Source organism: Anopheles funestus, chromosome 2RL (genome assembly GCF_943734845.2).
Source record: "Anopheles funestus chromosome 2RL, idAnoFuneDA-416_04, whole genome shotgun sequence".
In the NCBI taxonomy this organism is placed as follows: Eukaryota; Metazoa; Arthropoda; class Insecta; order Diptera; family Culicidae; genus Anopheles; species Anopheles funestus.
The window spans coordinates 44090656-44118605 of record NC_064598.1 but is presented as its reverse complement, the minus strand read 5'-3'; the positions used below and the strand labels follow the sequence as shown (position 1 = coordinate 44118605).

General features: G+C 42.5%; 1 protein-coding gene across 2 annotated transcripts; it reads left to right on the top strand.

Annotated features, from left to right (window-relative positions):
- LOC125760551 (fibroblast growth factor receptor homolog 1-like) lies at positions 1 to 27927 on the top strand. Of its 2 annotated transcripts, none has more exons than XM_049420792.1 (11): positions 1 to 891; positions 8852 to 9220; positions 19960 to 20086; positions 22766 to 23841; positions 24449 to 24624; positions 24844 to 25224; positions 25302 to 25542; positions 25621 to 25916; positions 25992 to 26185; positions 26255 to 26395; positions 26481 to 27927. In XM_049420792.1, the coding sequence occupies exons 2-11, from the start codon at positions 9073 to 9075 to the stop codon at positions 26749 to 26751; spliced, it is 3051 nt and encodes a 1016-aa protein (XP_049276749.1). In that variant the 5' UTR covers positions 1 to 891; positions 8852 to 9072; the 3' UTR covers positions 26752 to 27927. The 2 variants fall into 2 exon arrangements, with proteins under 2 accessions (XP_049276749.1, XP_049276748.1); XM_049420791.1 differs by lacking the exon at positions 24449 to 24624 and adding an exon at positions 23979 to 24157.
- Positions 27928 to 27950: the final 23 nt, after the last annotated feature.

Below are 27950 nucleotides of genomic sequence, written 5' to 3'. Positions count from 1 at the left end.
CGAAACATATTTTCTCAGTCCGTTACTGACTGTCCGTTCGTTAAGACGCACGCAGTAAGTTCTGTTTGCAACGCTACGGTACGGAAGATTTTCCACAGAGCAACCGCGCGTGCGTATGTTGTCTGTGCCTGAACACCCCGACGGTCGAATAGTTTTTGTTTGCGAGTGCAGTGTGCATGTGGTGCGTATCGCTCCTGGTGCCGTTCTTTTTTTTTGGTTAAAGGTGCATTTTCCATATGTGAAATGTGAAACTCCATGTGTTGTGCAGTGAAGATAAAACGGCCAGTAAAAGGAGACGCAACAGACGGAGCAAGGAATAAAAAAAAACACACAGAAGAAAGAAATGTTTCAAAAGAAGAGAGCATAAAAGTAAAGCATTTTACCGATCATGTGTTTAAGGGGTTTATCATAGAGCAAGTGACTAAAAATTGGAATTTAAAAAAGAAGGCTTAAATCGGCATTACCACAGTGAACAAGCGTATGTTGGATGATCATTATAAAAGTGTCGCAGAAAAAAAAAGTGCATTTCATTGAGCGCAAACAAATAATCAGTGTATTGAAGTGCAGAAACAAAACAAAAAAAATAGTCAGCAACAACAGCGAAACGAACACCGAAACCGAGTAGGAAAGAAAGAAAACAACAAACACGGAATAGTATCGGATCGATTGTCATTCGATCTGCGATATTTGTCCTTTGCGTTCGAAGTGTTCGGTATCATCGCGAACCGCAAAAAAAGGTACATCAAGTGTAATGCCGCAAATCGTTGTGGTTTAAACGAAGAAGTGAACGGTTTTTTCCAAACGGAAATCTGAAAAGCAACAGCGAACAAATTGGATTACGCAAAAAACGGATCACACGGTTACGCTAGGAAGCTGTCAACACACAATCAGGTAAAACGAATTAAAGGAACATAAAAATCACTGATCAATGGATCAAAGGACAAAACAAAGCAATCAATTGACAGACAAATTGAAGTGATTGAAGAAAGAAAATAAAAAAAAGGATTCGTTGAACTGAGTTTGAACTGAGTCTGCTTTTTTCAAAAATATTTTTTTAACAGAAAACATATCAAAGAAAAAAAGAGTATAGAGTTGATAATTTTGTATTGAATGGGAATTAAACTGTCACCGCACGATGCTATTGTAAAATGAAAATCCGATTTTATTTTGCGGCATTTTGTACACTGCTTTTCTATCGCTCCTTTCTTTCTTATCGTGTATTTTGGCAACAAATAGGTACCTCAAAGGCTCAAAGGGAAAATGGTACCATGAGCACAGTGTGCCACGGTATTGCAGAGCGGTTGATTTTGAAGCAATCAATCGATCGTTGCGTTGGACGGTGTATTTTAAAAATAGCGATCGTTTTCCCATCCATAGTGAAGGATCACCGTTTGCTGTTAAGGTGTGTAGCCTAAAGACAAACCTTTCCGTTACAGTGTTACCGATGCTGCTGGTGCTTAGTGTTTGCCAAAAAAAGTAGATAAAAAAACGAGATCGCTAACACATAACAGAAAAAAAACCCCGTGAAGAAATACACATCAACACGCAGTTGTTGATCTTCACCTCGATCTTCACATTAGAGCGATTCGATGGATAAGTTTACCGTCGTTGAAGAAAATCCGCGAAAACTTCCCGCATGAGTATATACGTGTGTGTATTGGTAGCGCCCCAGTGGGAAATGTTTCCTTTTTTTTCACCCCCCATTTTGCCAATTTCGAGCACTGTTTCGGGGGCAACTCACTCAACGGGGTTCCATCACTGTTTGAGGTCGCACACTCCACGTCGGGCGGGCGATGGAATGGGAGTATTTGTGCGAGGGGCGTAAACATCAATATTTATAGCATTTTGTCGATGGGTCAGAGGTAAGGTGAAAACAGTTTTGGCTTCTGGTTCTGTTGAATGTAATGCGAAAACACGAGCTTTTCCCCACGCGGAGACGAGTCGCCTTTAACAGACATTCTAGAAGACCTCCAAGACCCGTGCAGGGCAAGGTGCATCCATTTTTCTATTTTTCGATCCGTGCCTGGTTTTTTTTTTAACACAACATCTTCAAGTATAAACGATCTTCGATCACCGTGACCGCGATCGTTGTTTTAGGTGAAACAAAAAAAAATAACGGATAGCAATATGCTATTTGGTATGCAATCACCAGGATTGTAAGGATTTGATTTATTGTAACTGTCCAATGGGATGACGCTTGATTTACTGCGATGTCCTCTATATGCTTGATTGGTAACTGAGCATCGCTCCGTCACGATTGCAGGTCGTTAATTCGGCATCCTAAAATGCGGTCACCGTTTTGCTCTACTTTTAGTGCACCAAGTTAGACATGTACACACCTTGGTTGTTGGTACCACGAGCACAACGGATTTCCCTGTATAAAGGGAGTTTTTTTTGGTCTTCTAACGCCAAACACTGTCTCACTGTCTGGTGAGTTCATATTTCATCGGGCCAAACAGAGTATGCACTAAGCCGATCGTGTGGGCCACCCTTCGCGTGTATTGTCGTCACTAGTGCTCGGGCACCCAAAAGACAGATGATGGGTTGAAGTTGAACATGCCGTCGAAGGTGCCGGCAAGTAATGTTAGGCATAGGTAACATCCGCGCTACATGGTTCTATAGCACTTTTTTTTTGTTGTTGGCCACTTTTTGTAAACATGAATTGTACCCAAATCAAATGGACTTCTTTCGCCGCCAGAACGCCCAGCTTGGGACATATATTCTGTATCCGCCTAGGCATGGCGATTTGATTCGCGTGCTGTACAACGAGTCGTAGTGCCCGGTGGTAATTTTTCATCCTTCTGCAGCTAAACGAAACGTTGTTTACAGCGTTTGGAGCGATAAATGTGTGTTGTTGTATTTTCTTTTTTAAATTTCACACCCGCCTAAGCAAGTTTGCCATGGTTTGCATCGGGTAAGAAATGTAACTTAGGATTAAGTTTAATTTCGGCAATTAATTAACGGGGCTTCGGTGTGGTTCATAGTGGAAACATTCGTTTTTTTCCTTCCTTTTTTTTGCTTTCTTGAATGCGTCTGTCACACGTCTGCAGAGTTATAGACCGCATTAAGTGGACATTTACAGCTGTAAAATGCGCAAGCGATACGATTTAAGAGCGGAACAGTTTAGAGTCAGTTTTAATTTTTGCAAACAAAAACGAAACTTACGATCATTCGACTTTTTTTTGTTTTGCTTGAAGAAAATGTATAATTTACATTTCACAGGTTTACGATACACCAGACCTTCAGCGTAAAGTTTAAAATTATGACCCACTTAGGGAGAGCATTTTCTTGGTTTTTGGAATGATAAAAAAAATCATGTTTATATGTTTGTTAATAACACTAACAACCGTGTGTGTAAATTTTGATTTAAATATTTATTTATTGTTTTAATTTAGGTTAGAATCGCAAGAAATTATAAACATATTGAAGTATTTAAAAACATGCTTTCAGATAATATCATCGTCACATTCCACCAAGCGCTTGGGCGCAATTCCGCGCATTCCTCTATTAATATGTGACGCTCATTTAACCTAGATTCTAATACAACACTAACCTCACAATCTAGGTGCCACTGTCTCGTCATTGGCTATGTAGGTAGCACTGCAAAACCCTCCCCAAAAGCACAATGAGACGACTGTATTTCACTTTTACGCCTTGCCTAGTAGTCGAAACACCCGCGCAACAATTATCAACCAACATTGATCATGTCTCCTTGCAATGTTGGGCACAAACCAAAAAAAAAAAAACCAACACCAGATCTAATCATGCACACAGCGGCATACCTGGCAGTGGTGTTTCATTAATTCATGACCATATCCACAACGCTCGAAAGTGGCAAAGGCAACGAAGATACGCAGGACAACGTACACCGCTCGGAAAGCCATCTAACTTCAGCAGATCGGTGGACATTAAAGGAGCAGTGACGGTGGTTCGTTACCGCTTTGAGGGTTGATTAATTTCGTATTCAATAGCTAACCGCTCGCTACAGTGTGTCCCATCTTGAATATGTCGTGCCCGTGCGACATACTGCGCGTACGGTTGCTGGAAATTGATTTCTTCTTTTTCGAACTGCTGAAGCTTCTAATCAAAATCCCTGTCACGAGCCCTTGAGGCTTTCGCGTCCCCGCTGGGGTGATGTTGCGTGCCTAATTGAGTTGGTAACTTCGTAAAGGGTTCGGTTGCTGAAACTGTGCAGGATAGCATCTAAAAAGAGACCGGCATACGAAGGCAACGATTCGAGCCCATCATCGACATCGAAGACATCGGGTGGATTTGTCGCTCAAGTGGCCAGAAGAAGTTTATTCTTGCCTTTGCGAGGTTTCGTATGCGTGCCCGGATGTATGTCTGGATGCCTGATCATCACCGCTAATGGTACTCAATTAGAATCCTTGATGTCCTCCGTCTATGTTTTCCTGCCGCTTTGTACGAGATCGTACCAGTCAAGGTAGAAACAAAGCCAGACCACAGTCACAGTCTGCCTGTGCAATGATTTCCGTTCGGCGTGAGTGACAAACGCCATGCTCGATGAAAGCTTTATCAGTTATCAAGAGCAGGAACTTTGGCGTGCTACCTCAAAGGATCTGCGAGTGTGTTTTTCTTCCGACTACCAGTCAACCAGCTAGCACTTAACGCTATCACGTGCGTCCGCAGCGTATGCCAAACGGTACTGGCCGATGTCAATGCCGCGATGCTTTCTATCAAAACATCGCAAAACCGTTTGAAGTATTAAGGTCTTTGAGTGGCAAAAATGGGTGCGCTATGCGTTGCTATGTTGCGCCAAATGATGAAAATCGCGCGCGTGCAACGTACTTTCGCCGTTTGCCGCTGTTCCTGTCAATCCATTGCCCCGTTGCGGTTCGAAGCGTAATTTATGCGACAGTACCTCAATGTTGTTTTTTTTGCCTTCTTGCGGCTGCAATAATCCCGACCAGAGCAATGGTCGGCGGTAAATTGCATCGATGGAACACGCTCGCACAAAAAAGATGTACGATGGGCAGATGGACCTGTCAAATGGCGCGCAAACTGACATGGAAAAGCCGATCCAACTGCCGAGGTGACGACGCATACTAAGAGAGAGAGAGAGAAAAATGCGTGTGCGTATGCGCTTGTTTTGCATTCTCTTGCATTGCTACTTCTTTCGCAAAACAACACCATTCCAATTGTAAGTGCATCGGACTAGTGTATTCTTTAGAGAGGCACCACGTCGGACAAGGTTATAACAGTAATACTATGAATGATTTTGCGCGGGCGGACAGTAGCTGACACGGATTCGACAAATTGCTAACAACTCTGAAGCAACTGGTCCAAAAGTGTTGTAAAATGTAAATAAATTATTTTAAAATAAATGGATCATACTAGCACTCGGTACAAACTGATTCAACAGTCAGCGATTCACTTTTTTACGAATATCCCACGACCTCCGACGGAATCTACGGGCGTAACAAATCGTTAGTGTGTGTATGTGTGTAATTATGTTATAAATCAAATTATCATGGCTTTTCCTTCCAGCAAAAGGGATCATCAAAAGATGACCGCGATAAAGCCGGTCAGCGTGTGTCAAACCACCGGACCCGGGTGTTAGTCCGCACCACAAAACCCCGCGGGCGGAAAGAATCCGTCAATTGAATTAAATCAAATCTTCAACTCTGGTGAGACTGCTTCACGCCCCATCGGTTAGTGATACTGATGCGCTATCACTGTCACTGTGGCCTTGTCTACTACGGCTACCAGCGCAGCCACCGAGTCGCCTAATCCCGCGCGGAAAAAAGGGGTTCGTTTGATGATGGGTTACGTTCTTTCTAAACGACACCGAACATCTCGCCCAGCGCGCGCGCTGTAGAACCGTTGATCAGGCACCGTGGCACAATTTGAACCTTTAGCACGAATTAAGATGTTCCGAAACGAGAGCTGATTGAGTGGTACGATATGGGATTATTTTTTTGGTTGTTATCGTTGCCCATTGCAACTGTTGATCATCCTCCGGGCATTCGTTCCGGGGCCGTGATTTACCTCACACTGAGAACACTTAATAAAAAAAAACAAAACTAAAAAACTTCGTCATCACCAGAACCGTGGTTGCCTAAAATAATGTCAAATAATACAGCTCGTTTGTTCCGTGTGTCCGATGCGTGTCCAGCATAAATTTGATTGTCCAAAGCTGGGAGGATCGCGACCTTAAGAAGCTCACCATCGAAACAACACAATAAAAAAAAACTGGAGGGAGACTACTGGTTAGCCAAGATATTACATTGTAAATTGAGTACGATAAAACAATCCCTCCGGTTTGGGGGTGAGTTTTGTTAAAGATTTCTTCAACCGATCGCTGTCTGAGCACAACAATCGGAACGTTTGTATTGAGATGCGGGACAAAAACCGCAGGCCTGGAATTTGATGTATCCATGCTGTTTGTCCAATATTTTTTGGTATGTTCAACGGCACAACAGTGCGTGATGGAATTACATTTTAGGGTTGATGGAAAGCGAGTACTGAGAGAAATAATAAGTCATATATTTAAACGGACGTGTCCAAAAACCCTTTCTGCAACTGTGTTAGCCAAATGGAGAAAAAATCGTTTAAAAAGAAGGACACATTTCGTGCCACAAAACAATTTCCCGCTTTGTTGGTAAAAAGTGTTTACTTCCATCTGATGACGATGATTCTTTTGGTTTTAAAATATTTTTTTTTTGCATCCCGTACGCTCGAACGATGCTTTCGGATTGGTGTTGAATGGTTTACGCCTGCGTGAAGATTCGCCAGCTGTATCTTCAATCCAAGAAGATGAACAAATAATTTATTTGGCGTTGTTATGAAACTACACCATCCAAGCGACAGAACAATTGAATTGGTTTTTCGCAAACATCGCAAAGTCGTATTCAAACGTTTCAACTGAGCAAAAAGATGCTTTTTAAACTGCTAAGTTCGTATGGGCAAAGTGAAGTGTGGACTCCTTCTTTGCATGGAGTAAAACCAATGCCAGGAGCAGCCTTCTAAATGGTAACCGGAGTGGAGATGGTCTCGCGCCCAAAAACCCGCACAGACGGTACACTGTGTTGAGCGTTTTGGCGTTATTTACGTCCGCCACAATTACTGTCCTCGGGTTTCGGGCGTTGTAAAGAAAACCAGGATGGTTGAGCAAAACACATGGACGCCATTCATTTTCGGGCAGTTTTTCTTGTCCCATTTTCGGCACCCTACTAAAAACCAGCGGCCATACTGACGCTGGGTAATGAAATGGTGAGCGAAAGAGAGAACCGATGGTCCCTGTCTGTTTCCAGCAAAGGTTTCCCGGGGGTTCCATGGCTGGAAGAAGGATGCGGAGAATGGAATTGGGATAATTACTTGCACTGTTCGCTGCTTGCATATCGGTCGCTGATGTGCAGTTGCATTTTTCCAACCATCTCACCGAAACGGCACTGGGATGGCCTACTTTGCATTTTAAATTCCCTTGCCCAATCCATCGGTCCTACTAAAGGACGGAGGTTGTTTTTTTTTGAGTAAGGTACAAGTATTTCCAAAAACACACCCCTTGTGTGATGGGAAATTCTTTCGTGTCTTCGTTTTGATCTCCTCATTTTAACGTTGGTGAACCTGTGATGCTTATGGTCGTGTCCTGTGACATCTTCCACTCGAGTGCCATGTGTGTTAATGAAGTGGATTTTTAAAGCCAGGCAGGCAGTAAAGAAAACAAACCTCTCAAACACTACGTACTTCACGAACAATTGCAGTCCAAAGGGGTTAATGATGAGAGATATGTGGGATTGGAAAGGCTAATTTTTCCACAGAAATTTACCTAACGAGCGTAAAATGTAGAACAATATGAGGAAAATCCCATAGGAAACTGAAACAAAACGGACAAAAAACAGACATTTTTGTGAACAATGCTGATTTTAACATACGAATTGAAACAACAGAAATCTTTTAAGCATAATTATTAAATATTAAAATTGAAGAAAAGGTCAAATGGGGGCTCAACGGCTCACCATTCGTGTAAACGCTTTTCTTTTAAAAGGAATTAATAATTAAACAAACCAGCGAACGCTTCTTTCTTCGCTTCAATGTATACAACCTCCAAAGCTCCGTTGCGGTAATCCTTTTTTATCATTTTGGAAATGTTATGCTTAGTCCACAAACCCTTCATCTAGTGCCACATTACGGCGTGAAAAAAAAACAACAATCGGCGCGCTTTTTCGGCATCGTTACAGTTCATAAACTTTCAGCCCATCCCATCCGTCGAATATCCTGCTCGTATTTCCGTGAACTCTATTAGACCGGGTTAATGCGGTCTAGTTTAGTTGTTTGAATCTGGTAGGATCGTTTCGATCCTCCATCTAACTTCTATCTAAAAGGCTCGTTTGGTTGTTGTTTAGGTTTAGGCCCACATGTGTGTGTATTTATTCCATTTAATCAGATCGTCCTTCCTTAACAAATGTGAATGGGAAGATGTAGCCGGATATTTTCAATGAACTGGTAATCTTGTAAATAATCTTTGAGGATAATAAAGTAAGATAAAAAAAGTCTTACAAACAATAAAACAAAAATCCATCAAACACACATACAAACATGTGCTTCAAGCGTATAACGTAGCGGATGTGAAGATAATAAAATGGTACTGTTGGGGGCCGTCACAATGTACGAACCACCGACGACTGGAGGTCGGTACCGTAACAAGTGTATGTTGCACTTTTCGCGGGAAAAACGTTCAACTAACGCGTCCCGAAACACGTGCATGGGAATGGGTTGATTTACGTACACATTTTATATTGCATGTGCATAACCCTCACCCACACAGGCGCACATTATTTGTCTTGACAAAATTGCCATTAATATTTATATTTTATTCTCTGTTTTGCAGAACGCATCCTACAAACGTTATTACGGTGGTGTAAATCCATACTTACGAAACGACCATGCAGCTGGCCAGGTTCAAGGTGGATGAATGTGTGAAACCGTGCGTCATCGAACCGTCTGGTGAACGATCGACGATCGCGTAAAAACGAGGAAGGACCAATAGTGCGACCAGTGCGAGCAATCAGAAGGAGCGATTGTGAAGTGATTGTGGAGTTGTTTTGTGTTATGTTGCTTAAAAAAATATCCATAATTATGGCTCCAAGGGGGGTATATTGGTGGTGTATTGTGGCAGTCTTCGTAAGTCTGTGCATTGCGCAAAGTACACCGTACAAGCTATCACAATCCGACCCGGACACGATACGGATCAATTTAGGTGAGTGATGATTTATCCTACCGTATTGATTAATGGAAGCATTTTCCACTAGAAGCCGTCCCCAAGAACTGTTTTTTGTATAATGTTATTTCACTTTTCGGCGCCATTACCCTGCCAACTGGCTCATTAGTGTGTTTACGTAGCCCACTTACTACAACACGTCAACTCTAAGTCACCAAAATTTTCATAATTATTTTCCCGTTTAGCATTTTGACACATTCCACTATGGAAGTATGAAATGGTTGAAAAATGGCAGTGAGAAAAAGAAAGAAAAATGCTTAGGTTTTTTTTACCTCACACCGGGGAAATTTTTCCGTCTTTTTCAAACATTTTGACGAAGGGAAGCACTTCCGTCTAGCTGAAGCAGAAAAATTTTGCTGAGAGACAGGCGGATCCCGCCACTGAAGGAAGCAGATGAAAGCGTGTCACATTCCATCACACGCGGTGCAGGGAAAGTTTAGAATTTTCTTTACAGTTTTTCACCACTTGCAAGAGCCGTACGAACGATCGTGCGTGTTTCGAAAAGGCGCACTTAACGGTACGGTTTGTGTTTGCTTAGGCTAAAATCAAATTTTCCTGCAGCTGGCGGTCATTGTGCGGGAAATTGGATACTTTATTTTCTGGTTTGCAAATGAACCGAATAGGAAAGTGAATGCTTTTTGAGGTTAAAGTATGGCCCAGGAGTGGATGTACAGCATACAGCATACGAAAAATGATTTTGCCTCAGTCTTTAGTCTGTTTACTTTGCATCTCATGCGAAAAATGTATTGATTCCGCACGTATTCAGATACCAGAGTTTTCTACTGCTATTTTGCTACTAGCTTTTTGCTTCATACAGTTATCCTTTCACGTTTTTCATTTACGCACTGCTATTGTTTACAAGAATCAACACTATTTCGCCAGATCCTCAATAGTTTAGTAAAGGCAACAATGTTCACGACCAGCCAGTGGTGATCGGGTTTCAGTTTTACGATTGTTTACAGCACAAGATATTTGCAGTGATTTGTTCGTTTTATTATTTAGGGGATCTTTTAGTAGGTAATTCACGAGATAATTGTTTGAAATTTTAAAATATTCCCTTATTTAAGGTATTGATATTCGTGTGATAAATATAAACGAATAGCATCTGTTCAACTGTTAAGAATTTGTACGATTTTATAGCATTTAATATAAAATATTGAAGAAGTGCATCATATCAATTAATGAATTATTAATTTATTAAAGGGCTCGTCTGCAACAATTGCTTCACAAACATTAACTTATAGCTAGTACCCTAACACTAATGACGATGAAAAAAACGACCTTACTAAGAGGATAAAATCTCTATAATTCTATTGAAAATTTCATATTTTTTGTTAATTAAAGATGATTATTTGCATGTTTGTATTAATGTTGCGCATACATGATAAGCGCATACATTAATCGACTTTATTGGTGAACAATTGTTTTTAATTATTTCTTTCAATGTACCCCGATGAAGATTTTTCTCAGCTTAAGAAATTCAATTACGAATCTCGTGCTTGATCGCAAATGCAAAAACAAGTCTTTTAATTAAGCAAACTTCCTGAATGTTCTGACCCCTGATAGAACTTGCATTGATCATTCAATTCTTCTAGCCCATACGTCTTGCATATGCGGGATCGATTTCCGGAGTAACAATCGCACAGGCGATTTCGTTTTAAGAGATTAACGTATGGCAGACGCATTTGAGCTGCTCGTTTCATTTTTACTGGTTTTCCTTTGAAATTCTCGTAAAAGCAACACAAAAATAAAACAAGTATAATAAAAGCAAAAATAAAACATTTTTGCTCGGAACCATACATTAAAGTGCTGGTGGGTACGCCTGGTCGCGGACACATCCCTCACGCGCGGATTGTGAGTTTATTGACTTTTTCGAGATTTAGTCATTTTCGGCGAACCTGGAATGGAGTTTGACCCGCATTAAATTGTCTAGGAAAAGATCACAAAACAGATCATGGTTTTTGTCGTGAACCGCTCATAATGGAAGCGATAGATCGTGTGCAGTTATTTCTGCACCCATTCATTCGGCATTCTTCTCATCTGTCACGCTAGCCATCAGTTAAATGCTAACAAACAAGCACGAATGAGGGTCGAAATTACAACAACAAAAAAACTCCCCACAGGCAATGGAAAACGAAATCCGTGCATCATAACACAACCAGCGTTTTAAGCTAGCCGCAGATTGTCCCGACATTTAATTGCAAACAGGCGTAGTATGACGCGCGAACCCTTATCAGACAGCAACAATAAATTGCCCAGAAATCGGTGACGAATCTGCATCGCGACTCCACTAAACCAACCCGCGGGTCCCCCACCGGATGGGAGTTTTAAAATCTCGAAGGTCACGTCGGCTAGCTGATTCCGCACCCTGTGAAACCTTTTAAGACAAGCCCCTGAAACGATACTTTGAAGCGTCTTTGTTTTCTGACGAAATCTTCCAGCACACAACCAACCGCGCAGAGTACCATAGGTTTCGGCGGTATCCCGACAATGTGTCCCATTTTGAGTCTCTTATATTTTTTGCCATCAGTTTTTAGAATGTGAAAAATGATATTTTGTTGCCGATTTCGTGCTGTCTCTTGTGAGCCCTTGCCTACCCATACTGGCACACGTTTGCCACGATAGGATAGTGTTACTCTCAAATCAACCTGATGGGCGCGTGAAGTGGCTTTTTTTTCTTCTTTCCAAGATCACTCTCGAGACAGCACCCTCGAAGTTGCATATGCTGGCGTCTTGTGTCCTGAAGTCTCGGTGATGCCAGAACAAGCAACATAATATGTGTGAGAGTAAGAGAGAGATAAAGAGAGCGAAAGAAAGAGAGAGGAAGGGAACACTAGCATAGTACGTCTGGCGCATATAATAGAGATCATAAATTACTTGTTCTCCGACCAGTATGTCACGCGCAGCTACCGATGTAGTCAGGAAGACAGGAAATAATAAAATGACAAAAATTAAAGGAGATCTCAAGTCAAGAAAGGGACCACGTAAGCCATTGCGGCAGGCACAAAAAAAAAGGAAACGTTGATCAAGTAGGGTGCGTCCAATGGTAAGATCTGATCGAATCATCTTTCACTTCCCATCGAAATTCGCTCTTTATGTTGCACTTGGGCAAGTCCCTTGTTCCGTCATCTGGGATGTGTCGCATAAAGCAATTTGCATGGCTCGTCGATCGAAAAGCAACAGAGATAATACTAGATGCAGAAACAGTTCCTTGACCCGCGGAACTGAATCGTCTCACCGACTCACTTAGTGACTGATTCATGTAGTTGGAAGCTGTGACGCATCAAAGAAGACCACCCATGCTTTGAATCTTTGACTATCGACGCATCATATCCAATGGTACTGGGGTTTTCCTAAAGACATTGGGATAACATTGGCATATTACTGCAGTTTCCTATCAGTAAGAGTCGTCGAGCAAATTGATCCACACAAGGAAAAAAATACGTTGATTGTGACTTCCTTCAAACTGGGGTATTGAAGGCACACGATGAGAGGCAGTGGGCAAGTATTGGGGATTAATTGAACGTTGCCTACACACTGTATGATCCTCTCGTTCACTTTCATGCAGGCAGTACCGTAATTTTTCCCCATTAAACTGACGCTTTTGAATGGTCCATTTAGTTGCCACCGTTACACTTACCTTCCTTACTACCACGTCCCACCGGACGACATCCATTTCCTGGCCATGGCCACGGTGAAGCGGGAGTTTCATTTCTTTCGCCGTCCTCGAGACTGCTGGGTCTGTTTTCCACGGTGCCCTGGTGGCGGACTATCTCTGTGGGCCGCCTTTTTATTGCGTTTGTTAACTCGATGTTTACATCGTTCGCTTTATGATTTGTTTATACGATCGCATCACTTTATTAGATGCGATCTTTGCCCTAGAGACTTACCGTTTCCGACCGCTCTACAGTGTGGTCTTTGCCAGGCAGGATCACATTCAAGGGGCGCGCCAGTGAGCTGCGATTTTGGCACACATGCCTCCGTAGTAGTCAAGCAGCAATCTTTCTCGGATCGGGTACGGAATGGTTCACCAAATTTTGGTACGTATTCTACGCACAGGGTCAGACAAAAAGAGAAGCCAAACCTGCTGAACTTGCCAGACAGCGGATCATGGCATCTCGCGTTGTTTTCCCATTTTGTGGAAGCTGCGTCTTTGTAGGGTGTATAAAGGAGGGTTTTTTTTGGTACATAATTTTATGGCTCCGTTCGTACAATTCTAATATTCCTGCCAATTCTGACTCACCCGGCGGTAGTTGTGGAGCGTCGTGAGATACTGATATTGTCAAATCTCAGCAAACACGCTGCTGGTTATTCGCGGCCTGTTCCAGTCACTGATGATGCTGAGGCGCAGAGACAGCGTTGCTGATGTTGATGGGATCTCATGTTGGTTTGCTGAATTTCTTGGAAGGAAGGGATTACGCACACGATGCAGCAGCGCCGTATTGTGGTGAAAAGTCGGAAGCGTCCATGGTAGGAGGGGATGGGAAAAGCGACTACCAACCAAGATGGCGCCAACTCCAGACTCTGCTGAGGCGAAACGTTTTGGAAAGATCTTTGCGATTAGATGGGTGACGATTGACAGGAGAAGTAACAGATTTCAAGCCGTTCTTGATTGATTCGTCAAAACCAGACACTCCGCTTCGGGCAATTTGTGCGAATGTTTGCCGTTACTGCAAAGTACGTAGAAGTGTTATGTGATGCGCTACTTTTTCATCATTATTCATTTTTTGTCTGGGGGTCATGTTATTGATATGATCATTTTTTTGAGAATTGTTTTGTGTACTTCAAATGAATATTTTTTTCCGGAAGAATAGACCGGTAGTAGTCTATGAATGACTGTAAGGAAAGTTTGTTGCAAAAGTACACTTTTAGCAAGTTTACTAAAACACGGAGAATCTCAGCTGCTGCACCGTGATCCTATTTCGTATGTCTGCCTTCCAACCGAAGAAAACAACGCCGCATTGTTCTCCGCATCAAGATAATCGCGTGCGCATTCCATTCCAACGGTTATAAATGAATCTCGATCGTTCGGGTACTCGCGTCATAGCTTGAAACAGTGCAGGTCAGTACGTGGTTGGAATATATCGAGCGCTCTGTTGGAATATTCGGTATGCAGACATTTTCAAAATTAATGGATACCGTTGTTGAACAAACTAGCACGAAGTTATCATCCGAACATTCTTTCCAAAGGCCTTAAGAGTTGATTCTTCCAAAACAAAACCACAGTATAGCCCAAATTAACTCTTGTCTCTTGCAAGCTCCAAAATGCGGTGTGATTTTATCAACATTTCATGTGGTATTTTACTTTGACCTAGCGTGTCTAATCGTCTGCACGGATCTACCAACCATTTGCCGAAGATGTTCGCGAAAGTGGTCTTTTGAATCGTTTAAAATAATTAACTCAATGATATGTTTGTCGTCAGATAATTAGCCTGCCTCGAGAACGGTAAACGGCAAGCGTCGTTTATGTGGCGTATAAATCTCATCATTCCTCCAATCAGTGCCACACCCTGAGGGAGAGCAAGCAGAGCTTGGGCGAGAGATTTCTAACACAACATGACATTCAACATACAGTGAGCGTTGAGACCGTCCAAAATGTTACTCCAGGCCGGTGACCGCGAACTGCAAAGAAGCCACGATGTCTAGTGTCCGGCTGGCTGTCACTTGAGCTATCGTCGCATTCGGCCTCTTCTTAAAAAAAACTGTTCTTAAATAGTCTAATAGTGCAAAGGTACACATTCAGACGACGATGTTTGGAGGAATGGTGTATAATTACCTAAACTAAAGAAATGTAAAGTTTATGTTGGTGCTATTACTATCAAATAATGCACTCCTTGTGGCATTTTTTACTGCTGCAATTTTCATACGTCCGTCGCGTAAATGTAACAAAATTCAGCCATAAGTGACACTACCGTGTACCGTAACACGATAAGAATACTAACGAAATATTTAGCCATCTTTATTTGCCGGAAACCTATTGTGGATCGTGCAAAACACAAACATCCGATCGCAACGCTAGCAATAGTGTGCGAAACTGGTACAGCTGCAGAATATCAATCGTATCCCACTGCCATGTTCGGAACAGCTATTAAGCATGTAATGTGCACACCTGCAGTAAACGAATAGATTGTTCATGGTAACGTACGAATTCCTCTACCAAGGACCGATGTCCGTTCAACATCATCTACCCGAAAATCGCGTTACATTCCAACCTCACTGCATAACAGCTCAGCCAAAGACTTGTTGAAAATTAGTGCCAATAGATTACTCTCAAAAATCGATCCACGAAACGATCGCTACCGATAGCAAGTGTTTTGCTCGATGCCTGTTTACATTGGCACTTGGGTTGCTGGGCGAAACCACGCGTTGGAATGTTTATTTACCTTGGTTTATGGGAAGGTGTCGAAAATAGCACACACCGACACTGACGATACAGATGATGATAACGACCACGACGTCGACTACGACGACGACGACGATGCAGAATGGTGATGATGGTAGTATTTGTAACACTAACAGCAGGAGAGAATATGTATAACGTGCCACCACGTTTTAAGCTTCTTGTGAGCTGCATTGGGAATAGGAATTGACGCAGCACGGCCAATTTTGTACAGGGCCGCTGCCTCAATCCCGTACGCTCTCGGAATGAAGCTTCCGGTGAGTGATTTCACTTAACAGCCATAGTCAGCTTGTGGAGGGAGACCCAGATCCCAGATACACCTTGAGACTATCATTATGGACCAAGGTTACAAACAATCCCTACATAGTAGGATTGAAAGGGCCACCAGCGTTAGAATTTCTGTGGCATAAATCAACAGCTCATTTAGTTGTTTATATACTCCACTCTTGGGATATACGCGAAGTAGTAAAATAGTTTTTTGTGACTTATTTAAAATTTTCTTTATGATTTTTGAGTCGAATTGAAACGAATTACAAATAAAACTTTTCTCATTATCACACATTTATCTTCACTTGACGTGAACGTTCTATCTCTTTCCCTGGAACAAATCAGGAAAAGCGAATTAAAGAACTGACCAGTATCAATCACTTAATCTTCAGGCAAACTTAAAGGTTAATCATAATTGCAATCATGAAGTAGTTATATCAATGTTTATCACAACACTTTTCATTTATCATTGACCCAAGCCGGTAGCATGTTTGCAAACTGTAATAATAGTAATAGTTATAGCCATTCCCATAGATAATCAAAGGGGGAAAGGTTAATTGAACCCTGATTGAGCTGCCTATAACGTCAAGAATTGCCGTGGTTCTTGGCTTCCCATCATCACTGCACCATGGAAAACTCTATCAAGAAACAAGAATATCATATTTACGAACCCACATTGTATGTTTGCGGTATACTTCCTTGAGAAGGAAATAAGTTCAGCTTCCTTCAAGCACCGGAACAATCGCCATGGAACGTGGTTTGGTAACGTTCAAATCTTTCTACCGAATCTTGGGCGGTCAAGTAATACTGTTTATCCGGTGTTTATGTTCACGTTTGAAGTACGTTTACATCGATAAGTTTCCGCATAAACAATCAAACCGAACATTGCACAAGAAAGATGAAGAAACGATGTACGTTTGCGCTGGGAAATGTTTCGCATCGTATCCAGAAGCCGGCTAACCTTTGCGTGCTAACCGCTCCAGCTAGGGATTTAGATTAAGGAAGGCAATGCCACAAAGCGAACACACGTAAGCAACAAGATGCGTGGACAAATTTAGCACTGCTATAAATTATTTAATTCGCTACCATGCTCGATGCAACATCGGCAACTACATGTCCAACCAGAGGCGGCCACGATACACACATGGGACATTCCGTGCATGAACGGTAGCGTGATTTGGGGAGCGAAACATTTAAATCCTTCCTATCTGTCCACTCTTGCACTGTTGCAGCGCAAGATATCTGGCAGGCCCAGGGGCCACCGTAAGCAAAACAGGCGAACGAAGATGATAGTAATTGAAGCTCATTTCCGTCTGTCTTACCCTAAAAACCCCTTAGTCCATTCGTGCATCTTCAGGGACGGCTCGAAGAACGCTATGCTCGTGCTGCATAGTGAAGAGTCGATCTAATGGGACGGGGTTGACTCCACAGTGTCACCAAACGATGCTGCGTCCCGTGCATTTATTCCAGCCCCACGAACATACACCATGAATGACTGAAAATTACAGCCATGGGTAAAGGAAAAGTTATGAATGAAAGTGAAATTTTGCGTCACCTAAAATAAACTCTACCGTTCGCAGATGCGGTACGATGCTGAAACCATCGCTAACCATCTAACCATCGTCGAGGCCAAAGGCAACGAAACGCATGGCACGAAAATAGAACAGGTGCAGCAACCTTTACAGTGCGGCATATATCATTAATTAAACGCTACAATGCAAATGCTTCGTTCCAGCAATTGGATGCTTTGGCGAAAAAAATAAATGAAAGATGAATGACCAAGCAGTAACGGCTGTGCCAGAAGCATACACGTTCGGTATTCTACATATTTCAAACGGTTAGTTACAGGGCCGATATCGATCGAATTTACGCAGCCAGCATCTGTGGGCCAGATGGAATCCATCGAGTGAAATATATATCACTGTGCATCTCGATCTCGACCAATACACGAAGATGCGGTGAAGAAAACAGACACATAGTTGCATAAGCTACATACACCAACTCTTTTGTGGTATTGTCTGTGACCGGGGGGAGACAAGACAAAAAAAAACGTTTCTAGCAGAACAACCGGAACTAGCTGGAATGCCAAGCCGGCGGTGTGCTGCATCGATGCAACCATACATAACGTACCATAACCTTCTAGAGACGCTTTTCGCTGGACGCTACATAGACATCAATTAGCCACAGAGGACTTGGAGCTGTTCCAGCCATTTGCGACGCGTATCTGTCTGGTGCACTTGTTCGCCCGGTTAGACGTACGTTAGGTCGATCGTCAGTTCCGAAGTGTGCAATACTTTATGTAGCATTCGAACACCGCAACCCGGTACACGACGCTGAGCTATAATTAATATTTTATTTTCGAGTGGTTCAAGAGTTTAGGTTGAAGTACCGGTTTCGGTTGGAGAATCGTTGTTTTTTTTTAACTTCGATCGTTCACGCGAAGGTCATTACTTTGATCATGGAAACGTTGTCACTGTCTGTGGATGGGCGAATGCACTCAACATGCCTAAGGTAAACCATGTGTAGGTTCGCCGTCGGACATTAGACAGGATATGAAGAGTGTATTCAGATGGTTGGGTATGTAATGTTAGGCACAGCCGTACATTACACCTTTCAAGCTAAAGGTCTATGCTGCAGACTGCTTGGTGTCTAGCATGGAAAAAAGGAGATCTTCGAACATAAATTATAAGCAAAAAATGAAACGAAAAATCATGTTCGAGTCGAAACTCTGGCGATGATTTTGCCTGCCAGAAACGTGCAAAATGTATAAACCGCGGCAAAGTTCATACTCGTGCATAATTGGACCGGGGAGTAGTAGTACAGTACGATCACACCATTGACCTGTGAATTATTGGAATCGCACCAGCACTCGAATCGGGTTTGAATCGCGTACCTCCTGTGACAGAACCGTTGACAGCCAGCCGTCAGGAAGCGGTGTCGCTCATCACGCGCGCGTCAGTTTCATCTGCGCACGTGCGTGCGTGCCTTGGCGAAAGGCGAAAAACGACGCGACCGGCTACGATGCACATGTCACTAATTAAAGGCCGTGGTTTTGCCAGCGCTACATCAGCTGCATCAGCTTTTCACGTTTTAATTAATATCATAAACGCGTAAAACTCATCGAAATTGTATCAACCGTTTTATGTTGGATCATTTTGCACCGGTAACATGCATATGGTAAACTGATTCGTTATTTTATAAATATAAAGCGAAGTTGATGATTCGTGCAACGGTTTTTAAGCAATTTCCATTGGTTTGACATTTTGCGCTAGGCAAATTTTCAATGATGGATATCTGGACAAAAGTAATAAAAATCTTTCGCTAGATTTAATGTCTTCTTACTGCACGCTGCGAAGATATCCACAGAAAGGATATCCATAAACACGGAAACCATCAACACACTGCGTTGCTTAGAACCGCATCTTGTAGTTTCGCATCTGTTTTACGAAAGCTGGTAGAAGCCGCAAAAACGGGTTCATCCCTCGTTCCGGTAGCGATGGATAAACCGCCCCGAAATACACGGAGAACGACGAAGCCAATACATGCGTACACAAGCCGGAACCGTTTGCCACCGAAAGGGTTTCGGGTCCCGAAAATAATCAAAACGGAAACATGTGCAAACTAGCTGTAACTCCCCGCCCCAGAACGCTCGGTGATATTCGATGCGATCTGTGATGCGCAGGTTGTGGCTAAGACACAGCTCTCAATGACGATCTTCAGCCGATCTTCCCGTTGCCGTCCAATTTCGGATTCGGATGCTAAGCTTCGACAGTGGCACAGAGTTACCAAACTTAATTACATCTGACGTGAGTTTTCTTTTCTATTCCCTTACGGTTTGCGAACGTCATGTGAGCGATGTCTTGCGGTGAAATCTTCATGAAATGTGCTACAAACAAAACCTTTAATTTTAGCTTTATATTGTTCGCGGACGCTCCACCTCTTGCTTCTGTTTTACTGTTTTGTCGACCCGATTTCAACACTTTACTAATAAAAACGTTTCTTTTTTTCTTAAACCAAATGTTTAACATCCTTCTTCCATGTTTTATTGCAGGCAATAAAAAGCTCGTGAAGGAAACGGTCCCACTCTATACAAAGTTGATCATCAAGTGCAATTTCGACAGTCCCACGTGGTATAGGAATGGCAAATTGATTGCAGTGGATCATAAGCGTGCGAAATCGTAAGTAAATGAGAAAATTTTTGTTTTGCTGCAGATAATTAAAATAATCTCGTGCAAACTCGCGACTGATAAGATGAAATGTTCTTCAAACAGAAATAAAAAAAATATGTATGAGTGATGCTTGTAATTATTGTTCAAACGGCTTCGAAAAAAAAGATATGAACAGATGAGCAACGAGAAAAAAAGACAACTAGCCAATATACTTCGGGAAGCAAACTGTGCTAGCCGTATATCTAGCTTTCGTGGAAATCCAGAAGAAAACTCACCAGATGGCGGTTAGAGTTGGGTTGAAACTGTTTACCTTTTCCTCGGGCGCATGGGCGCACGTACGCGGCGTCCTGTCGGAAAAGTGGGGCCTTTCGTATGTTTAGAGCACAGCGGCGGAACTGTTACCACCGGCCAGCACACATGGAAAAATGGTGTGTGTTTGAAATTTCATTGAGCAACTTAAAATAAACACAAAACGCAGAGTTTTTGAAATTTGGCAGTATCCTCCATGATCCATGGTAGCGGTCGGTGGGGGGAAAAATTAAACGAACGGTACGTGATGAAACAGTCCCTAGCATTTAGGAAGAAAACAGAAGCAGTGATGAGTTCCCTGAATTCAATGTGCTGTTACTGTTGCTACGATCATCGAGATGTACGGCGAAGTGTATTTTACCTCGAGTCAAAGAAAAACTGTTAAAATAATCCCATCAGCAGCCCCGAGTGGTCTTGTGTGCTGGTTTACTGTGGTCTGTTGGTTCGTACAGGTACTACATTAAGGTCCAATGTGTGTACATTAAAACAGTGGCAGATGAGTCGGCTGCAATGGTTTAAATTGAAATACAAATTCCAAAGGACGTTCCTCACGAGAGCTTGCCAACATTGTGCGGATGACGCCGATCAAAAACCACAGTCTTGTTGCGTGCAAAGTCGATCGGTTTACTTTCGCTCTTTCATCGATCGACATGCACATGCGATCAATCTTTTTCACTCTGCAATTCCGACATTTGGATGGTAGGGACGAAAGGCAGCCGGGACGGTACATCAATTTGTAATCCATTAAGAGCAATTACCAGCGTCTTCCGCGACAGCAGTTTACAAGAAACTGCATTCAAACAGTTGTAAAAGACTGGCAGTGATTGTCCGCACGGTTAAACAAGGAACTGAACTGCTTTTCTTCAACGACAGTTGCTGAAGGCTAGCGCGCTACAACACAATCGGACATACGGCGTATTTCGTGTACATTAAAAGGGCTCAATTTTCCACTTATTCTTTTTACATCCATCGTCCTTGGAACGGATTGGACAATGTACCAATTCTAAAAATACTCCTTCGAAACAGTGGAGGTGAAGAAAAATTATGAGTTTTAGCATCGGTTTTTTTTCGTCTCTCTCTCTTGAGTTCCTCAATGTTTACAAACATACGGTCCCACAACCCCATCCTAAACGCACGATAGTGCACGCGTGCTGCATCAACAACAACTGCATTTAATTCATCCATCAGGCAATAAAGGGATGGATTGTAGTGAGCTGCATAACAACGGAGGGAACAAAACTTTTTGTGCCGGTTTTCATTCCAACATCTGCTCGATCGCTTGTTCGCGAAGATTGTGGATAGAAAGAAATATTCTACCGTCGAGTGAAGATTCAAGCACTGGTGGGTGCACGAAGAAGGGAAGTTATTGGAAAACCCCAAAAATTCAATTAACCCCTCGACCGTGAGGATTTAGATAATTTCCCAAAGAAAAGTCGAGTTCTTTCTTTCCCTGCTGCGCTTGTGTCTTTAGGTACCCACAGTCAATCGAGTGAAAATCTCCACCAATCGACAAATCTTTATTAGATAGTTGTTAAATAAACAAACCTTCATGCACCAAAGCGTGCACGAAAGCGGAGTGGGACGGATGTAGAATCGTAAAAGCAACGAATAGAAGACGCAGAAAAATTTTCCTCCAATATTGAATCGATCGATCGACCACGTGCCTTCACACGCGTAGTAATGATCAGTACATTACCCTTGTGTCGATTGACGAACAAACGAGAAGGAAAAAGGAGTTAAGAAGAAAGGAGACACAATTTTAGATCAGGATTAGTTCAGTCCAACGATTGACACTTGAATGAACTGATTGCCGTGTACAGCTACTGCAGGGGAAATAGTGCAATTTATGACACGACCAATATACGCTCGGAGTTCCCAACGGGAGCGCGATCAGTTGACAGACATGGGTACTCGTTTGGGATGTATTCTGGTAGTTCCGCTTTGTAGGGGTTCATGTGATTGGATTTGGTGTTTGATGGATTTATTGCCATACCTTTGTAGACTTTTATAGGACCACCCTCTAACTGTAGAGGATCTCCTGATCTAGTCGGGAAGTAGGACCATAAGTACCTAGAATTTATTTCCAAACAGTGCTCCTTCTGTTCCGTAGTAGGTGATACTGACGGATAACCTGGTAGTATTAAACAACTGTTCAACATGTGTTCGCGGTGTCTAATTCCAGAGTCAGTTACGAGTAAATGTTCTCGTTATGTGTGTTACTGCGAGGGGAGGATGTAACTTAATAGTGTACTTAGTTTTAGACAATTCTGTTTGAGTTATCTGAAGATGTTTAAGTTTGAAGATAAAAATTAATGTAAGACATTTTAAATGTGTAGACTAATGAAATGGTTTTGTATCTTTTCTCTCCCATTCCACTAGACTTCGTTTTGAACAAGTTCGCAAAACTGATGCCGGTTACTATTCATGCGGTTCCGAATTTAACGAATGGTCCAATCTGACACTGTCCGTGTTCAGCCAGGAAACGGACCAATACCAGAGCGATGGTGCCGGAATGGCAAATCTAGAACGCAAAAGTTTGCATGCAACATCATCCGGTCCCGCGTCCAGTGGTGTTAAGCCGCTAGACATACTAGACAACGAACTGAAGGAAGGTCCTCCGCGTATACTTGGTACACGGGACGATTCATACCCGAGCTCGGTAGTGCGTGAGGTGGGTGAAGATTATCGATTAAAGTGTGACGCGATCGGTCAGCCAATACCGCACATAAGCTGGCAGAAGGATGGCCAAGAATATCGTGACAATTCGTACAAATCGACCATCGTGTTCAAGCAGCTAATGCCGACGGACGCCGGAACATACGTGTGCGTGGTGTGCAATGTGCATGGCTGCGTTAATTCTACTACCGAGCTAGAGGTCGTAGAATCGGGAGAACTTGAGCCTGCATATATTCAGCACAACACGATGGAAAGCCATTCGCAGGTGCAGGGAGATGTACGATCGGGTCCCGCCCAAGACACGGTGATGGTGCGAGCCATGGGACGATACTATCCTGTTGCGACCGAGAAACGGCTGCAACAGCCCGAAGAGGACTTGGAAGATGAAGATGAGGACGATGAGGGTGAAGACCCGACAAATGGAACCGGTGTCCATGGTGCTGAAACGACGGAGGATAGTGCTGGAGCAGTGAATGGGTCCGGTACGCCACCGCCCGACCGTTGGCCCGAATTCATGAAGAAGGAACACATGCCAAAGATTGTGTCTAAACCATCGGGCAACATGGTACGGTTGCGGTGTCCTGCCGACGGGTATCCGAAACCAAACATAACCTGGACGAAGGATAGGCGCGAAATTGAACGCACCATGGGCCAAGTGAAGAAGGTTAACTGGGCAATCGTGCTGGAGGATCTAGTGCCACAGGATTCCGGCTTTTACACCTGTATTGTATGTAACCGTGTGGGATGCATCGACTTCACTACCAAACTCGAAGTGAAAGGTGAGTTGCAAAGTTTTAAATGGAAAACCGTAATGAAAAACTTTCCACCAGCGCGGATCAGGTATTTTCATGCGTAACATGATATTGACCGACATTATCTTTCCTCATGGGCGGCGGTGTATCAATCACCATCATAGATCGCTTTCCAGCACGTCCACTTTTTACCGAACGTCCGAAGAATGTGACCACACTGGTTAACACCACCGCCATCTTTCGCTGCCCGACTCTGTCCGAACTGGAACCACACATTGAGTGGGTGAAGCTACGAATTGTCGAGTTGGAAAATGTGTCCATACCGGAAAATCTTAAACTACAGGTACCGACGAATAGGTTCAAGTTGGCTAAAGTTGGTGAACGGTTGACGTACTTTATTCGACTTCGGTTCTACGGTTTTCGGCTACCAATGGTGGAGTTCCTTTAATATAAAGGGGTTATGGGTTATCTGTACTTGGTTGGTTGGTTTTGTATTACTTTTAACGGAAAATTGCTGGTGATGGTTATATAAAAGAGTTTATATTTCAGTTTAATAGCAAACCTGGTGTCCTGTGGGATATTGTAGATCTGACTGCGGTAACACAAAGCGTATCCTTCTTCCATCAATTTACAGATCGTGTTAACCATAGGCCGATCATAACGAAAGCATTATCAAATGTAACGATAGTTGTCGGTGGAAATATTACGATGGAGTGTAAGGTACTGAGTGATCTCACGAAACACGTGGAGTGGGTCAAATACAAAGGTCTCTGCGAAGTGGATTGCGACAATATTACAAAAACTATTAAGGTGATGGTTCAAAACAGAATATCTGATTGCTAACACAATAAACGCTATCGCATTGTGTATTAACCGTCTCATTAATCATCGATTTAGTGATAGTTTCAGTAAGTTTGTTGACTAACAGGAATGATCTATTAACAGTAACTAATTTATAATGTCGCTTAAGCTCATTATTAAGCTTCAACAAATATTAAAACATCTTCATCTAATGTACCCCACAAACAGCGCGATCCGGACAATCCAGAAGTGCTGACGTTGGAAAACGTAACTCACGCAGACGAAGGTTGGTATACCTGTATTGCGGCCAACAGTCTTGGTGCATCGTACGAGAGTGCTTATCTGCAGGTGTTGGACGAACTGCCACCGGAAGATAATCCGACGGCCCATCCCGTTAGAACTCACTCGACGCTGATCATGGGCATGACGTTCTTTCTGTGCGTCTGCTTCCTGGTGCTAGCCGGTGTGGTAATCATTGTCTGCAAAAAGTTAAAGCGCGAAAAGATGAAGCATCGTGCCATGGAACACGTAAACCAATGGACGAAGAAGGTGATCGTGTTGAAGCAACCGATCGTCGAGAGCAGCATACCGGGCATGTCAGAGGCATTGGTGAGTTACTTAAGAGGTTACTTATCTTCTTTTATAGGTGCGTTAAAGGTATGCTTTTGTTGTTTTTTTTCTATTAGCAAATGCCGATTGTTCGCATCGAAAAACAACGTTCGACGCTAGTGCAAAGTGGAAACTGTGATCCCACCATGATCTCTGAGTACGAATTTCCGATTGATTTGAATTGGGAATTTCCCCGCAACAAGCTGCATCTTGGCAAGAGTCTCGGTGAGGGAATGTTTGGAAAGGTCGTCATGGCTGAAGCGCACGGGCTTGTTAAAGGTCATCCATCTACCGTGGTTGCGGTTAAGATGTTAAAGGGTAAGGATGGAAAATTGGGTTGCAAGATAGAAGGTTGTTAAAGAAATGTGTGGGTTTTGTCTTTTTTTTTTTGTTCAGAGGGACACACGGATGCCGATGTGAAGGATCTCGTATGCGAAATGGAGGTAATGAAGATGATCGGAAAGCATGTGAATATCATCAATCTACTGGGATGTTGCTGCAAGGATGGACCGCTGTACGTGATTGTGGAGTACGCTCCACATGGCAATCTGAAGAATTTTCTACGAAGTCATCGCTTTGGATCAAACTACGAGGCAACCAATGAGAAGGAAAAGAAAATTCTCACCCAAAAGGAGCTTATTTCGTTCGCGTATCAGATAGCAAGGGGCATGGAACATTTGGCTTCGAGAAGGGTATGTTAAGTTTATTTGTATCATTTTTTTTAGAAGTTTGTTTCATACGTGGCTTTTCTTTAACGTCCAATACAGTGCATTCATCGAGATTTGGCGGCCCGAAATATACTGGTAAGCGATAACTACGTGATGAAGATAGCCGATTTTGGATTAGCAAGAGACATCCACGATCAGGAATATTACCGAAAGACGACAACTGGTAAACTACCGATCCGATGGATGGCACCGGAATCTCTGGAAGAAAAGTTCTACGACTCACAAAGCGATGTGTAAGTTTTGAAATGGCCTATAGAATTCGAACTATGATTAATTTTGATTTTTGTCTTCTTCATCTCTAGATGGTCTTTTGGCGTTCTTTTGTGGGAAATTATGACACTAGGAGGAAATCCATATCCGTCGATACCAACGTGGGATAACTTGTTGGAACACTTAAAAAAAGGGAAACGGATGGAAAAACCTCCCCTTTGTTCGATTGAAATGTACGTTCGTGTTTCGTTGTTTGAGGATCTAGGCCATCGAGTACGATACTAATTAATGGGGATGTTTTTTTTTTCATTGTTTCAGATATCTTTTCATGCGAGAGTGTTGGCATTATCGACCGGAAGAGCGGCCCACGTTCAGTGAAATTGTGCAACACTTGGATCGGCTTGTGAGCATAACGTCCAATGAAGAGTACCTAGACCTAGGATTACCGCAACTAGAAACACCCCCCTCTAGTGACGATAGCAACGACGAAGAGGATGAGGAAGATTGTGACGATCAAACGGGCACGGAACACGAACGTGTACATATGTATCGATTTAATAGAAGCTACAACAACGACTGTATCTACTAACCATTGTGCCAAGCAGAAAGGGTATAATTATTTAAGATGAGTCTCGTTTTGAGCAATCTCATTGTAGAATATTTATTTTAAAGCGTTGGGTGAATGTGATTGTATGTTTGTGTAGAAGCTAGAATTGTTTGGTGCAAAGCTTTTCAGTAGTTCTGAATGGTAAAACTGTCATCACCACTGGATGGTGTTAGTAGGATAAGACAACGACTGCAGCTGTACAGAATCAGGAAGAGAGGAGCACGAAAGATAAACCTCTAGGATGAATGGGTTTTATAGGGACGATCTCCGGTTTAGGAAGCGATATGAATAATTGTAGCAAGATGAGCTTCAAATTCTCCGGGCATCATTTGGCGCGAATTGTTTATCTCCCTAAAGGAAGAGATCATCATGGTAGAGTCGTAATAACTGCAGAATAACCAAGCAATAGAATGGTGTAAGATGAGAATACAATGTCCAATGTAGGATTACAATTATCAGATCATGGAAAGTTAACGAATGCTTATTTGCTTCACAACAAGTTCGTGTAAGGGTTGGAGGACTTTTAGTATCCAGCATGGTTGTTACACGTGTCGCATGCTAATAGACGTTAAGTTTGAACAAGACTGTATTTATTTGATGTAATTAAGATCCGCTTAGCCGTTAATTAGCAACAAAACTAAGGAGGGAAAACTAGTCAATAACTGCAGATCCTTTCGAGCAGCACATCCAAATCTTATTGTGTAAAAACCAGTACCATGACCACATTGAGGCCATTACATGTTTATTCATTTTATATGTCGAAGATTGCTTTACGAGTCATGATTTGAACGCCAAAGCAATCCCAATCCGAGTTTAGTAGTCACGTAATTACGTGTGTATTTTAATGAAATTACTTTAAGTGACAAATTTCGAAAATGTAAGAGCGAAAAACAGAATGGTGTTTACAACGAATCGGGTTTAGCTTCATGAAAGGTTTACTGTTTATGGAAGAAAAGATATAGTGAAATGTGGACGGTATAGGACAATTCTGTAGGACATCCCATGGAGGTCACATGCATACGTAAGAGTAGGTAGCTTGGGAACAAGTCCAACGAGTATTATTGTACATAGATTGTAGATGAGCAAAACAACCAAAACTGACAAACAATTGTAAAAAATCGAAACTATGAATAAAGTTTAAGCAAAATAACCAATTTAGATTGTATGTTTTTAAGTCTATT